At 43.3% G+C, this 15855-nt stretch overlaps 1 protein-coding gene across 1 annotated transcript in view; it reads right to left on the bottom strand.

Moving 5' to 3' along the window:
- Positions 1–15855, bottom strand: part of GRIK4 (glutamate ionotropic receptor kainate type subunit 4) — a 494843-nt gene that overhangs the window by 201519 nt on the left and 277469 nt on the right. Inside the window, exon 3 of the mRNA XM_058194562.1 lies at positions 2258–2422. Coding sequence (XP_058050545.1) covers positions 2258–2422 — 165 coding nt within the window. The remainder of the gene's footprint in view (positions 1–2257; positions 2423–15855) is intronic.

The following is a 15855-nucleotide window of genomic DNA, read 5'->3' as shown; positions in this document are numbered from 1 at the left end:
TAACAAATGTCTCAGTAACAACAATTTGAGACACAATTGTGGTCCTAAATCCAGAACTACCTGTATAGTTAAATAGGTCCCTTCCAGATCCAACAACTGCAATTTCGCACCACGTTTATACTTGTTTGTTTGTCTTGTATAGGGCCCCAATCCATGTGCTGTTTGGACCCAGAAAAGAGATTAATTTGGTAATCAGTGAAGTGTCTAGACCAGGGGTTGGCTGGCTGAGGAACTTTGGGAGTTGAAGTCCACAAGTCTTAAAAGAGCCAAGTTTGCAGACCCCTGGTCTAGACCAAAAGCAGAGGCATCTATTACAAGTCATGACAACATTATATGTTTCATGGCATCGTTAAATAATGTCTTTGCATGATGACATTATAGCATAGCTGATGTGATCTGCTCCTGTTTCTCTTCCTGTCGCCAATGCCCTTCCTGTCGCCAATGCGGAGTTTTGTTCAGCAGATATATTCTCATTGTGACCAGAGAGAGAAATATCTGCCTCTACCTAGGATCGAACTTACAACCTCCTGATTGTGAGGCAAGAGCTCCACCTCTAGGCCACCGCACCACTGCAGGGATGCCAGGTTCACTCATCGAAAGCTTTATCCTCTCATTAACATAATTAGAAATTAAGCCCTTCCCACAACCACAAGGCTCCCCAAGGCGTTGTTATGTTGTCTCACTGTTGGGGTGTTCATGGGAGGAAGAGATCCAGTTCTACAGAGGAATGATTGAGTCTGTCATCTGCATCCCTATAATTGTCTGGTTTGGTTCTGCAACCCAACAAGACAGACACAGACTTCAGAGGATCATTAGAACTGCAGAAAAAACAATGGTTACCAACCTGCCTTCCACTGAGGGCCTGTATACTGCACAAGTCAAAAAGAGGGCTGTGAAAATATCTACAGACCCCTCACATCCTGGACATAAACTGTTTCAACTCCTACCCTCAAAATGATGCTATAGAGCACTGCACACCAGAACAACTAGACACAAGGACAATTTCTTCCCAAACGCCATCACTCTGCTAAACAAATAATTCCTCAACACTGTCAAACTATTCACTAAGTCTACACTACTATTAATCTTCTCATCGTTCCCATCACCCATCTCCTTCCACTTATGACTGTATGACTGTAACTCTGTTGCTTGCATCCTTACAATTTATATTGATATTGACTGTTTCCTGATTACTTATTCATACCCTATGACTATCATTAAGTGTTGTATCATTGTTAAATTTGTACCCTATGACTATCATTGTGTTCTAAGTGTTGTACCTTGATGAACGTATCTTTTCTTGTATGTACACTGAGAGCATATGCACCAAGACAAATTCCTTGTGTATCCAATCACACTTGGCCAATAAAAAAAATCTATTCTATTCAATTCTATAAGCAAAGAATTTTGATCGTGTATGCCAGAGGTCTTCAAACTTGGCAGCTTTAAGACTTGTGGACTTCAACTACCAGAATTCTCTAGGCAGCTGGCTGGAGAATTCTGGGAATTGAAATCCACAAGTCTTAAAGCTGCCAAGTTTGGGGAACATTGGTGCATGCCAAGAGTGTATATTCACAACAGACTCACCATGGTGTGGAGGTCACCCCAGCTGCCTAGTTCAAGCCAACTGGAACCTCTACTGGGCAACAGTGATATAAGAATATACTAGAGATGGATGATCATTTTAGTGACAATGGCAAAGTCATCCATTCATACTGTGCAGGAGGACACAATGGAAAACCCATGTATTGTAACCAAAAAGCCCATATGGGTAGAAATATCTTTTTATATATATATATATATATATTTTCTCCCAAATTTTTATTGTCATTGCACAACATATGTACAATGAGATTGGTTGAGCTCCCTCAGTGCATCCCCCCAACACAATACAACTCACAGTGAAGACAAAAAAATCCCTAACCCAATAAATCGTATTAACAAAACACCCAGTCCTATTGCACCAGTGTGAACATGTTACACATTACGCCGGCCCTGCAGGCCATCATACTACGTAGTTATTTAAAAAAAAATTAAAGCTGCCAAATTTGGGGACCCTGTTGCGTGCCAAGAGTAGATATTAACAAAAATGGAAGACCTAACCAGATGATCACGTGACCTAACCAGGGACAGATGATCACGTAGAAGATATGCTAAGTAAGATTCAACATCAACTTGATGACATAATCAATCAATCAATCAATCAATCAATGAATCAAACAAGCAAGCAACCATCCAACCTTGGAGACGTACGTACTAGTCTCAGCTGTTTCATATTCACTATCTCTCAGCAACTCAAAGATGTCCACTTCCACTTTGGCTTTTCCCGTCCTCTCAGGGGCGCGATTGATCCGGTTCTTGGCCAGTGTGATGGAGAGTCGTTCCCCTCGGCTGCATTCCATGGGGTCGTCCAAAATGGCAGCTGCAAAACCAGACAGAAAAATTTAGCCGATCAAGGAACGGTGCTCATCCAGATTCGAAACGGAGGCTGATGGCATCGAATCCTACAACTCCAAATTCCAGCATAGGGAAAGTTAAGTCATTTTCATTGCACAATCTAAAAAAGACCATTTTAGAGACAGGCCGTACCAAGAGAGTTATGTTCTGCATTCTCATTTGTGCGTTGCAGCAAGCCAAGAAGAAATACGGTATATTTTGCCGGGTTTTAGGATGTTTGTCAAGATGAAATTTAACATTAATCTCGCTGTTCGGCAGTGAGTTAGAAACTTCTGCAGTATCATTACCCAAGCCTTGTGAATAAAATATGGAGTTCTTGCTTGTCTAATCAAGTTAAACCAGAGAAGATGGTCAGAAAAGGTACATGAATCACTTGGTATATGAATTATTCTGTTTATATTTCATGTTTACTCAGGACCTTCTCTCCTCCCCTTTCATTCTAGCCATCATGACGGTTGAGCGGCCCTTCCTTTCTGAAAATACAGGGCAAACAGAAGCGTTAGTAGCAACCACCAATATGAAAAGGGAATAATTTTTGCACCAGCCACTGGCTGTCATTTCTGCCTTTGATTTTAGTTTGGGGGTGGATGGGTGCTCTTTTTTTTAAAAAAAAAAGGGTAACCTTTATCGGAAATCATACACCACTGCTGAAATTTGATGGCGCGTCACAAACTTCATGAACCATCTAAGGTTCAAAACAAATTTCTTCCCTGACCCTACCTGAAAATGCAGTGAACTGAGCTCAGCACCATCTGCTTACAACGCAGATACTTCAAGCTTCAGAGAGCAAGCCTCCTTCTGTAGTCTGAGATAAACCCTTCTGTTTCTTTTGAAGTCTCTAGGAATTCCTCAAAATGTGACTGTGTGGATAGCTTTTCCAGAAGTCACACTGCATATCTCCCAAGATTGTGAGGCTGGTTCACATAATCACAGTGCTAGTCATTCAACCATCCTCTCCTTCCCTCCCCAGGTGGCTTCTTCTCTGTCTATTGCCAGGAGGTAGAATCTGAAGGACAGGTTCACTTGAATTTACTCACTCATCCATCCAGCCATCTATCCATTAATTCCCTTTTTTTAACACACTGGTTGTTCCCACCATAAAAAAGAATAAAGTTGGGTAGTTTGAGATTCAGCATGTTGTGGGAATATGAGTTTTTGAACATTGTATACTTTATAGACACAAACATTATGAGCCGTGGTGGCGCAGTGGTTAGAATGCAGTACTGCAGGCTACTTCTGCTGACTGCCAGCTGCCTGCAATTCGGCAGTTCAATTCTGACAAGCTCAAGGTTGACTCAGCCTTCCAACCTTCAGAGGTGGGTAAAATGAGGACCCAGATTGTTGGGGGCAATAGGCTGACTCTGTAAACAACTTAGAGAGAGCTGGAAAGCACTAAGAAACAGTATATAAGTCTAAGTGCTATTGCTAAGTGCTAAAGGAAAGGAGAAAGAGGAAGGAAGGAAGGAAGGAAGGAAGGAAGGAAGGAAGGAAGGAAGGAAGGAAGGAAGGAAGGAAGGAAGGAAGGAAGGAAGGAAGGAAGGAAGGAAGGAAGGAAGGACCATGGTGGCAGAGTGGTGAGAATGCAGTATTGCAGGCTAACTCCACCCACAGCCAGGAGTTCAATCCTGACCAGCTCAAGGTTGACTCAGCCTTCCATCCTTCCGAGGTCAGTAAAATAAGGACCCAGGAGGCAATATGCTGACTTTGTAAACTGCTTAGAGAGGGCTGTAAAGCACTATTAGAGATGTCATATTGGCACATCTGTGGAAAACCCGAATCTGAGAGCTTCCGGGTTTTCCTCACCCAAAAGAAAATTCAAGACCCTGCCCACTTCTCCCACATGTCCACCACTGCTCCAATCAGTTCCTTCACGTACAGAAGACAACCTCCGCTTTCTTCTCTGCACAGCTGTCCTGACACCACAGCCTTGAACTCCTCTGCAATGTTTTGTTATGGCTAATTCAATTTCACTCATGCCCTCCCCTCTCCCAACTTCCCACGGTAGGATTGTGGCAGGCCTGGATTTATTTATTTATTTATTTATTTAATCACATTTATATACCGCCCTATCTCCCAGGGGACTCAAGGCGGTTTACAGCCTAATAAAAAACATGCCTATAAATACAGAATAAAACACCAGTTTAAAAAACTTATTAGATAAGGCCGAATGTTAAAAATTGCAATAAAAATAATAAAACCCCATTAAAACCAAATTAAAATTTAAAATTCTAGTCCAGTCCTGCGCAAATAAATAGATGTGTCTTAAGCTCGCGGCGAAAGGTTCGAAGGTCGGAAAGTTGACGAAGACCTGGGGGAAGTTCGTTCCAGAGGGTGGGAGCCCCCACAGAAAAGGCTCTCCCTCTGGGCGTCGCCAGTCGGCACTGCCTGGCTGACGGCACCCTAAGGAGTCCCTCCCTGTGAGAGCACACGGGTCGGTAGGAGGCAATCGGTGGCAGTAGATGGTCCTGTAAATAGCCCGGCCCTATGCCATCCTGAAGGCACCAAGGTAATACGGCTTCCAGGCCTGACAATATCCCTTTCTCCTCTTTTTGTCAATTCCGAGAGTGTTGGATCTTCGAGAACATCATCAGTCTACATTGCTGGTGCTGATTTCCAAGCAGTGCTTCCAATAACCGCTTTATTTGAAAACAATGATGCCAAATCATGCTTGTGCGTGCTCAGCTTGATAGCGCAATCAAGTTCGATTGGTTTTTCTTCGAGTTAAAATTGCCACCTCGCGCTTTAAAGCTTTTTTGTCTCATTTAGCGCCAACCCTCCCAAAGTGACCCCCCCCCTCTTGAATTACCTGCAGGGTCTGATTTTTAGACGTTTAAGAAGGTCCTTCAAATGCTCCCTACAAAGTCTTCTCTTTCATTATTCTCTGTAGAGTTTTATTAAAGCTAACGGCTCGAATTGCTTGCATGGACTATTATATCGTATTAGGAAATCTTACCGTGTTTCTTATGTCATCGTGATGTGGATTTATATCATATACTAACTAGACAACTCGTGATCTGTTGAGTCATCATTTCAGAGATATTCCCTTGACTACACAAAGAAATAGAATAGAATAGAATAGAATAGAATAGAATAGAATAGAATAGAATAGAATAGAATAGAATAGAATTTTATTGGCCAAGTGTGATTGGACACACAAGGAATTTGTCTTGGTGCATATGCTCTCAGTGTACATAAAAGAAAAGATACGTTCATCAAGGTACGACATTTACAGCACAATTGATGGTCAATATATTAATATAAATCATAAGGATTGCCAGCAACAAAGTTACAGTCATACAGTCATAAATGGAAAGAGATTGGTGATGGGAACGATGAGAAAATTAATAGTAGTGCAGATTCAGTAAATAGTTTGACAGTGTTGATGGAATTATTTGTTTAGCAGAGTGATGGCCTTCGGGAAAAAACTGTTCTTGTGTCTAGTTGTTCTGGTGTGCAGTGCTCTATAGTGTCGTTTTGAGGGTAGGAGTTGAAACAGTTTATGTCCAGGATGCGAGGGATCTGCAAATATTTTCACGGCCCTCTTCTTGATTCGTGCAGTATACAGGTCCTCATGAATGATCACGGATGAACCAAAAAACAGAGGGAGTTACTTCCGACTTCCTGCTGACTTCCCCAGTGACCTTTCTTGTAGGAAGCTGACAGGGAGCACTGGAAATAATGATCACATGACCATGGCTGAATGCCACAATGTGGCTATAATTCTGCCAGATGTCAATCCCGTGAAAGTTATAAGTCCTAGTTTTTGGATGCATTCTTCCTACCTATTTGGAAGTGTGTGTACCACATGCTTGCTCCGCTCGCGCGCATCGATCACATGTGATTTTGGACCCTCTGTGCATGTGCAGAGGGTAAAAAACAGGTTACTTCCCGGTTGAAACCAGGAAGTAACTATGTCCTGGTGGGTGGGTGGAGCCTCACGCAACCGCCGCTACCGGTTCTCCAAACCACCTGCTGCCGCTGCTACCGGTTCATCTGAACCGGTGTGAACTAGAAGCATTTCACCCCTGGGTATATAGCTCAAAAATTATTGTCCCACAATGCATATTTTCTCCTAATGGAAAGTTACAAACGATCAAACAGACACAAGAGTTTTAGCGGTACATAGATTTTTTTAAAAAATTGATCTGTGCTGAAAACCCACAACTAAAGGGCCATGGTGTGGCTCAGGCTGTAAGAAGCCTGTTATTAAAACACAGCAGCCTGCAATTACTGCAGGTTCAAGCCCGGCCCAAGGTTGACTCAGCCTTCCATCCTTTATAAGGTAGGTAAAATGAGGACCCAGATTGTTGGGGGGGCAATAAGTTGACTTTGTAAATATACAAATAGAATGAGACTATTGCCTTATACACTGTAAGCCGCCCTGAGTCTTCGGAGAAAATTTAAATTTAAATTTCGGAGAAATTTAAATGTAAATAAATAAAAAAAAAAAGATAACAGTCAGACCAGAGAAATTTGAGTTCAAGGCACACATATGATTTAAGAAAGTATCTCTGGCTTGACCCTCCCCGGTTCTCCCAAAGATAAAAGGAGGGAGAGGGAGCCACATTCGGAATCACAAGAGTCTGCTACTATTATAAATGTAAAAGTTAGTGAGTAGTTATTAGCATTCGTAACTCTGGCTCCCTAGTCTGGTCTGCCTTGAAAAGCTGACACTCATTGAGATAGGAAACTCATCCAATTATGGATGTTTCCATAAATCTTACTTAGGCTGCAGTTTAATGCAATGTCTGCACTTAATCGGTTCAGACAGGTTTTTGAAGATATTCCCAGCGTTTCAAAAAGCTGGCTAAGCCAGTGTGGGTCACGGAGAAGACTACCAATATAACAGCTGGGCATCCATCCAGAATTTCAGTGTTGTGGCCTGTCAGCCGCCAGCCCCTCCGGCAGCTGAATCAGAGGGGGAGGAAGAGGCGTGGGAGTCAGGGCCAGCATCAAGGCAACCTGAGAGCTCTGAGGGGAAAGAGGGAATGAAGCTGGAAGAAAAAGAGAGAGAGAGAGAGACAGAGGTGGAGCCTGGGCCATCCATCAGCCTCAGATGGAGAGTCTACAGTCCCCAGGTCTGGAGGTGGCTGATGAGGAAGAAGAGGAACAGCTGGGTCCAGTATCTGACGCGCGGATGCGCAGAAGGCAGAGGAGAGGAGAGCAGCGGAAATCTATGGGCCAGTCCTTGGGAAGGAAGAGCCACCGCTGGTGGCAAAGCCCCACCCTAGCTCTGGGGATAAAAGGCAGGCGGCAGAAATGAATAGATGTGGCAAACAACTATTCATCTTCTGACCAGACAGACTTGTTAGCCTGCGAGAGAAACTTTTTGCCAGGGTTGCTGGCATTCTTAAAAAAGGAATCTTTTGAGTTCACGTCCGAGAGTTTGTTGTGTTTGGGAAGCTGGGTCAGAACATTCAGTTATCACCATCCACCCTATGACAGATCCCAGGACGCATTGAGACACCTAGGGAAGAAAAAAACGGAAACTTTGATCTTGGTTTCGTTGATTTGAAAGAAAAAGTTGAGGTTGGAGTGTGTTTATCTTGCATTGTGCTAGGAAGGGTTGGAAGTCAATACTTTTTGTATTTCAAAGCCCCTTTCTCCTGTCCCCTTTCCTTCCCTTATTTTCCTATTTTCTTTTCTTTTTTTTCTTTGTATTTTATATTTTATATAATAAAATAAAAATGATATGTAAAAAGAGACACTATTACAGCTTCGTCTTGACTTGGATCAATTCTTTGCTTTCCTATCTGCAAAGGAGCACGGTGGCTCACTTAATGAGGACCAGTAGTGGGATTCAAATAATTTAACAACTGGTTCTCTGCCCTAATGACCAGCTGGGTAGGCGTGGCTCGGTGGTCATGTGACCATGTGGGTGTGGTCAACTCAACATCACTCATGTCAATGGGTGCTTCGTCTTAGCTGTTACAATGTACTAAGGGTTAACCAGAGACGCAGTTTCTGTAAACAGGGCAATAAAGATTCGGCTAGAAACACCACCAGAATGTTTCCTTCCTGCCTTCCTTACAGGATTAGCCCTGTAAAGTGAAAAAAAAAATAAGATTTCTTCCAACAACTGGTTCTCCAAACTGCTTAGAAAGTTAACAACCGGTTCTCCCGATTTGGTGCGAACTGGCTGAATCCCACCACTGGGTTAGGACTCTGGGGTGGAGGTTAAGCAAGCCTAAGTTCGAGATCCGAGTGCTGCCATGGGGCAGGGTTGAGCTCCTGCCCTTTGTTCCAGCTCCTGCCGGAGACATGAGAGGAGACTTCAACTGGGCATCCTTCGGGCCAACGATGATGTCACCGGCTCATCCTTTTAACCTGGAAGTACTTCGGTGCGTCCGACAAGAGTGCAATGCAATTCCTAACTAGATTTAAGGATGTGGGGGGGAAAGTTTGAATAGCTGCCACAAACTTGTCAGGCATTTAGCAAGCTGGCATCGAAAGAGAGCAGGATAGAGAGTCTAAATGCCTAAGATGGAAAGGCTTCTAATCAATGCTTCCCCCACCCTCATCTCCCCCCACCTTCGGATTTTAAAGGTCTTCCTGTACATTTTCTTGGCCTGGATGCAATTTGGACCCCGGGACGGCTGTGGGAAAGAGAGGAGACTGACAACGTCCTTTTGCTAATAAATCAATTATTTGATTAAACTCTGGGCAAGCAAAGCTTGTGGTTTCCATTGGCCAGAGAATAAACACCTGAATAACACTATATTTAGAGACCGGCTTGTAAATCAGGGAAGGAGATGGAAGAGATGCGAAGAGGTAGAATGAATGATCTCCCTTCAGAGGAGAGAAAGCCTGAAGAAACGTCACCAGGAAAATAGCGTGGGTTTACAGAGCCACAGCTGAAGTTTCTCCTGGACCGAGGCCTGCAGCTCTTTCCTCTCCCAGGTAAAAGCGGAAGATGGGGGCATTGAACGCGCAACCATTTCTAGCGCACCTCATTTGTTTCTCCGCTTTAAAAGAGGAGAAAGCAAAAAAGGCGAAGGCCAAATAGAGTCGTGCTGCTCTTTGTAAGTGTAAATCAATGGTGTTCCCTCATCATAAAGATGGGGCCTCTGGTGGCTCAACAGACTAACGCAGTCTGTTATTAACAGCAGCTGCTTGCAATTACTGCAGGTTCAAGTCCCACCAGGCCCAAGATTGACTAAGCCTTTCATCCTTTATAAGGTAGGTAAAATGAGGACCCAGATTGTTGGGGGCAATAAGTTGACTTTGTATATAATATACAAATGGATGAAGACTATTGCTTGACATAGTGTAAGCCGCCCTGAGTCTTCGGAGAAGGGCGGGGTATAAATGCAAAAAAAAAATTAAAGGAAAGCTAAGTTGCCTGCCGGTTCCTTCTTGTTAAAGACTGTCAGTTCCCCTGTCAGGGGAAGGGTTTTGTTCTTTTTTAATTACTTCTTTATTTATTACTTTCTTTCTTATATATCCTGTATCCTGCAGTTTATTGATTTATAACTTCTAGCCTGGTGCCTAAGCGCTCTGGCATTTTTGTACCTTTTGGGGAATGTAAGGCTCAGTGGCTAAGATGCTGAGCTTGTCGATCGAAAGGTCGGCAGTTTGGCGGTTCGAATCCCTAGTGCTGCATAACGGGGTGAGCTCCCGTTACTTGTCCCAGCTCTGCCAACCTAGCCATTTGAGCCCAAACGCCATTGCTGGTCTTTTAAGACTTATGAGAGGGGCCTATCATCTCTTGGCCCTATTTCCGAGTCGTCCTCTTTGCTTGAGCTGCTCTTGCCTTGTGGCAGCAATTCTCATGCGTGCATTAGGAACAGGCTCCTCCTGTTCTCCTGCCTCACTACTATCAGCCTTTGGAGGCTCTGGAGTTCGCATATCACTCCCCGATGGCCCTGGCCCCACCTCTGCCTCCAACAGAGAGCCTTCATCTGGGCCTTCTCCAGCCTCCAGGACTGGCCCCAGTTCTTCTTCAGCCTCATCGCTGTCTGACTCTGCTGCTGGCGGACCTCAACATGATCTAATGCAGCAGTTCTCAACCTGTGGGTCGTGACCCCGTTAGGGGTCGAATGACAATTTGCCAGGGGTCGCCTATCGGAAATATGGGAAGTATACTTGCAAGTCAAAGAATCGCGCTCCAATGGTTGACTCCACAAGCCAGCTGCAGGCTCTTCAAATCGCTAGCCGGATTCGGCTTCAGGCGTGATGAATTAAAAAAGAGAGAAATCTTTGCTCTGATGTCTCCCTCTCAAGCCAGCTGCAATCACTCTAATCTGGCTTCAGGTGCCATAAACTTAATAGGGGAGGAGTCTCTGCTTTAATGCCTCCGTCCTCAAGGCAATCGCAAGCAGTTCAGATCGCTAGCCAATACGGCTTCAGGCGCGATAAGTTCAAAACGAAAATAATTTTACAGTTGGGGTCGCCACATCGTGGGGAATTGTATTAAAGGGGTCGCAGCACTATAAAGGTTGAGAACCACTGATCTAATGGGATGAGGTTTGCATCAAAACACTGCCTCCACCATCTCACTGGGTTTGACCTCTGAACCCCACCCTCCCACTAACACTACAGGTCCCCTTCCCCAAAAACGCAAGCTAATTCTCCCAGGCCATAGCAGAGGTAGTAAGTTTTTCTCCTCTGTTAATCCAACCTGTGAATCAGCATGGCTAATGAGACTGAACTGTGCTGTATTTATCCTTATCCCCAGCAGACTAAAAGGGTAATGGAATGTTTTGAAAAGGTGTTTTTTTCATATTTTACATTTGGGGAATACTTTGTCAAAGCTAGCATAATAGCAGCATAATTAGAAAGTAACGAAAGTATTAAAAATCATTTTTCCCCTGAGTTTTGTCAGAAAAATGCAAGAATTTTTTTTTCCAGTCTTGAAACCATTCAGGTTTCAATAAAAGAGAATATTTGTAACTTAAGGGTGGACTGTGGGGTCTTCGGTGACTTCTGAGCTTGGTTGCTTTCTTGCAGACATTTCGTGACCCAAGTAGGTAACATCATCAGTGCTACTCAAGACTAATACTGATGTTTGGGTCATGAAACATCTGCAAAAAAACTACCAAGCTCAAGAGTCCTTTTCTTTCTTTCTTTCTTTCTTTCTTTCTTTCTTTCTTTCTTTCTTTGTCTTTCCTTCCTTCCTTCCTTCCTTCCTTCCTTCCTTCCTTCCTTCCTTCCTTTTCTTTCTTTTTCTTTCCTTCCTTCCTTCTTTCTTCCTTCTTTCTTCTCTTTTTCTTTTTTTCCTTTCTTTCTCTTTCTTTCTTTTTTCTCTTTCTTTCTTTTTTTCTTTCTTTCTTTCTCTCTCTCTCTCTCTCTCCCCTCCTCCTCCTTCTCCTCCTCCTCTTCTTCTTCTTCTTCCTTCTCCTCCTCCTCCTCCTCCTCCCTTCTAGCACTGATGATGTTACTTAGTTACCTACCTATGCCAATTCAGATGTATTAAAATGCCTTTAAAATCCATTAGCCGCAAAATGGCTGCACAGTGCTGTTCATTCTAGTTATTTAAACAACCGTAACAACGAAACCCCATTTTCTGAATTTTCTGCCCTTCTCTGTTATAATCGTCAAATTGGCAAATGGTCAGATTGGAATTCCCTTCTTCCTAGCTGTGCATCTGTGCAGGGATGACACATTTACGTATGTGAGTCGTTCCCTCCATTGGTAAAGCTGTTCAGGTGCCTGGAACGCAATCATTCATCTCCCTCCTCTCTTTCTATCCTAAAATTGGACGTGGAGCTTCTCCTGGGCATCCTGATAACCAAGGCCCAGAATGATCAGTGAGGAAATGAAGTGAGATTCCCTCTGTGATTGCCTGCAAATTAAGAAGCACCGTCTTCAGCCATCTTGCTAATTTTACACAAAATCAGACTAGCTTTCCAAGCTGCCTCTTTCGGATTTTCGCTGGCAGAGACATTATTATTTTTTAAATCATCAGTTTTGGCCTCTGTTGAGTTAGACTTTTGGTTTAAGCTTCTGTTGGCTGATGAGCTTTGTTGGGGTCGTGAGATCTCTGCACCTGTTTTACTCTACGCGAGGATAATGCATACATTTTCTTAAGCGCGTAAACAGCTAGATTAGAGCATACTTTTTATCCGCTTAGAATAGAGAGGCTGGCATATACATTACGGTCGTCAAAATATGGATTATCCCGTCAGGCTTTCAAGCAACACTCCGCCATCTCCTCCATAACTGATTCAGAGGTGGGTTTCAGCAGGTTCTGACCAGTTCTGGAGAACCGGTAGCAGAAATTTTGAGTAGTTCGGAGAACCGGTAGTAAAAATTCTGACAGGTCCCACCCCCATCTATTCTCTGCCTCCCAAGTCCCAGCTGATCGGGAGGAAATGGGGATTTGGCAGTAACCTCCCCCTGGAGTGGGGTGGGAATGGAGATTTTACAGTATCCTTCCCCTGCCACGCCCACCAAGCCAGACCCCCAGAACCAGTAGTAAAAAAAAATTTGAAACCCATCACTGAACTGACTGTATATGATGGAACTTCACCCAAGCCAGCTTTCGTGCCTAAGGCGGGACTAGAACTCCTTGTCTCCCAGTTTCTAGCATGGCGCTTTAACCACTTGACCAAACTGACTTTTGACTGTCAGTCACGGTCCTCTTCCCAACTCTAGATGACCCAACTGAATGAAATCTGTTCGGCTTTGAATGCACAACATGCATTTCTTGCATGTAGCTTTCTCTCTCCAAGGGAAACACATTTTCTATTTTACTTGGGCTGAGTTAAACGAGGCTTTTTTTAAAAAAAAACGTTGGCTTATTTTTGTTCATTTCCCCTCTGCTGGAAAAAAGCCTCAACCCTTCAGGCTGTCAATTCAGTAAACGGTGAGAAATTTGCAAAGTCCCTCATTATGAGGCTGTCAAGTGGAACTCCAGTGGAGGGAGCAGAAAGGTTCTGTTTCTGGAGTGTAATGGCGCTTAGTGCCTGTTGATTTAAAAATACAATTCCTCCAAGAAATGGTCAGAGCAACAGGGAACGTTGCATTGGAGACTTTTATCATTATTTTTTAAGAAGAACAGAAGAACAGCATTGGAAGAGACCTTGGAGGTCTTCTAGCCCAAAGCCCTGCTAAGGCAGGAAACCACGTCAGACAAATGGTCGTCCAATCTCTTCTTAAAAACCTCCCGTGCTGCAGCACCCACAATTTCTGGAGGCAAGTTTTTCCACTGGTTAATTGTTCTCACTTTCAGGAAATTTCTCCTTAGTTCTAGGTTGCTTCTCTCCTTGACTAGTTTCCATCCGTTGCTTCTTGCCCTGCCTTCTGGTGCTTTGGAGAATAGCTTGACTCCCTCTTCTTTGGGGCAGCCCCTGAGATATTGGAAGACTGCCATCATGTCACCCCAGTCCTTCTTTGCATTAAGCTAGACATACCCAATTCTTGTAACTGTTCTTCATAAGTTTTAGCCTTTAGTCCTCTAAGAAGAAGGAAGGAAGGAAGGCAAGCTGTTCCATTGGTTTATTGCTTTCACTGTCAGAAAATTCCTCCTTATTTCCAGGTTGAATCTCTCCTTGATCAGTTTCCATCCATTGTTCCTTGTCTGGCCTTCAGGCGCCTTGGAGAATAGTTTGACCCCCTCCTCTCTGTGGCAGCCCCTCAAATATTGGAAGACTGCTATCATGTCTGTACCTTGATGAACATATCTTTTCTTTTATGTACACTGAGAGCATATGCACCAAGACAAATTCCTTGTGTGTCCAATCACACTTGGCCAATAAAAATTCTATTCTATTCTATTCTATTCTATTCTATTCTATTCTATTCTATTCTATTCTATTCTATTCTATTCTATTCTATTCACTAGACTAGCCATGCTCAGTTCCTGCAACCGTTCTTCGTATGTTTTAGCCTCCAGTCTCCTAATCATCTTGGTTGCTCTTCTCTGCACTTTTTCTAGAGTCTCAACATCTTTTTTATAGCATGATGAATCAGATCAAACATAAAAGAACAGAACAGAACAGAACAGAACAGAACAGAACAGAACAGAACAGAACAGAACAGTTACAAACATTTTAGCTTCTTTCTTGCCTAAGCAAACTCAGTAATGTTGGGTTGAGTCTTTTGGTCTATCCGTATTGGGTTTTTTTGTTTTTTTGGGTTTGTTTTTTTTTAGGACAGAAACTGACAAAAGCATTTAAATAAATTGGAGTTTTCTGCCCTCTTCTCTTTAAAAAAAAATAAAACCTGAAAAGAGAATGAAATTACGTGAGAGAGATGAGATAGGGGTGTAAAGAGAAATGGATAAACAATCCGGAGCTTTGCAATTCCATTCTCTGTAAATAATAGAATTCATTTCCTTCTCTTAATCACTGTTTTGTGTGCTACACACACACACACACACACATATATATATATTCACACGCACACACACATACACACATTTCAAATTGCCTCGGAAGGAAGACAATGGGGACCTGCTGCCTATTCATGCTCAGAAATATAGTGGCGAGGAAAAAAAGCAAACCCTGGTGCATGATAGAGAAGGTTTGTTCCTATTCAAAATGCCATTTCCTTGCCAAAAGCTAATCTTTGGGTCCAGGTAAAAACGGTCCATCCGCTTTGTCCAAAAAGGATGATGTTGCTGGGTTATTACATAACATAACATAACAACAGAGTTGGAAGGGACCTTGGAGGCCTTCTAGTCCAACCCCCTGCCCAGGCAGGAAACCCTACACCATCTCAGTCAGATGGTTATCCAACATTTTCTTAAAAATTTCCAGTGTTGGAGCATTCACAACTTCTGCAGGCAAGTCGTTCCACTTATTAATTGTTCTAACTGTCAGGAAATTTCTCCTTAGTTCTAAGTTGCTTCTTTCTTTGATCAGTTTCCACCCATTGCTTCTTGTTCTACCCTCAGGTGCTTTGGAGAACAGCCCGACTCCCTCTTCTTTGTGGCAGCCCCTGAGATATTGGAACACAGCTATCGTGTCTCCCCTAGTCCTTCTTTTTGTTAAACTAGACATACCCAGTTCCTGCAACCGTTCTTCATATGTTTTAGCCTCCAGTCCCCTAATCATCTTTGTTGCTCTTCTCTGCACTCTTTCTAGAGTCTCAACATCTTTTTTACATCGTGGCAACCAAAACTGGATGCAATATTCCAAGTGTGGCCTTACCAAGGCATTACAAAGTGGCACTAACACTTCACGTGATCTTGATTCTATCCCTCTGTTTATGCAGCCCAGAACTGTGTTGGCTTTTTTAACAGCTGCTGCACACTGCTGGCTCATATCTAAATGGTTGTCCACTAGGACTCCAAGATCCCTCTCACAGGTACTACTATTGAGCAAGGTACCTCTTTACTTAGCTTGCTTTCCTGGGCTTTTTATGTTCTCAGCTGTCTGGAGTCTTTTTTTTTTTGCCTGATTTGTAATGGTGCATCTCTTTCCTCCCAGCAATCTAAAAGCACCTGCCATGGTC

This window comes from Ahaetulla prasina, chromosome 9 (genome assembly GCF_028640845.1).
Source record: "Ahaetulla prasina isolate Xishuangbanna chromosome 9, ASM2864084v1, whole genome shotgun sequence".
Classification (NCBI taxonomy): domain Eukaryota; kingdom Metazoa; phylum Chordata; class Lepidosauria; order Squamata; family Colubridae; genus Ahaetulla; species Ahaetulla prasina.
This window is presented reverse-complemented; position numbering and strand designations above follow the sequence as displayed.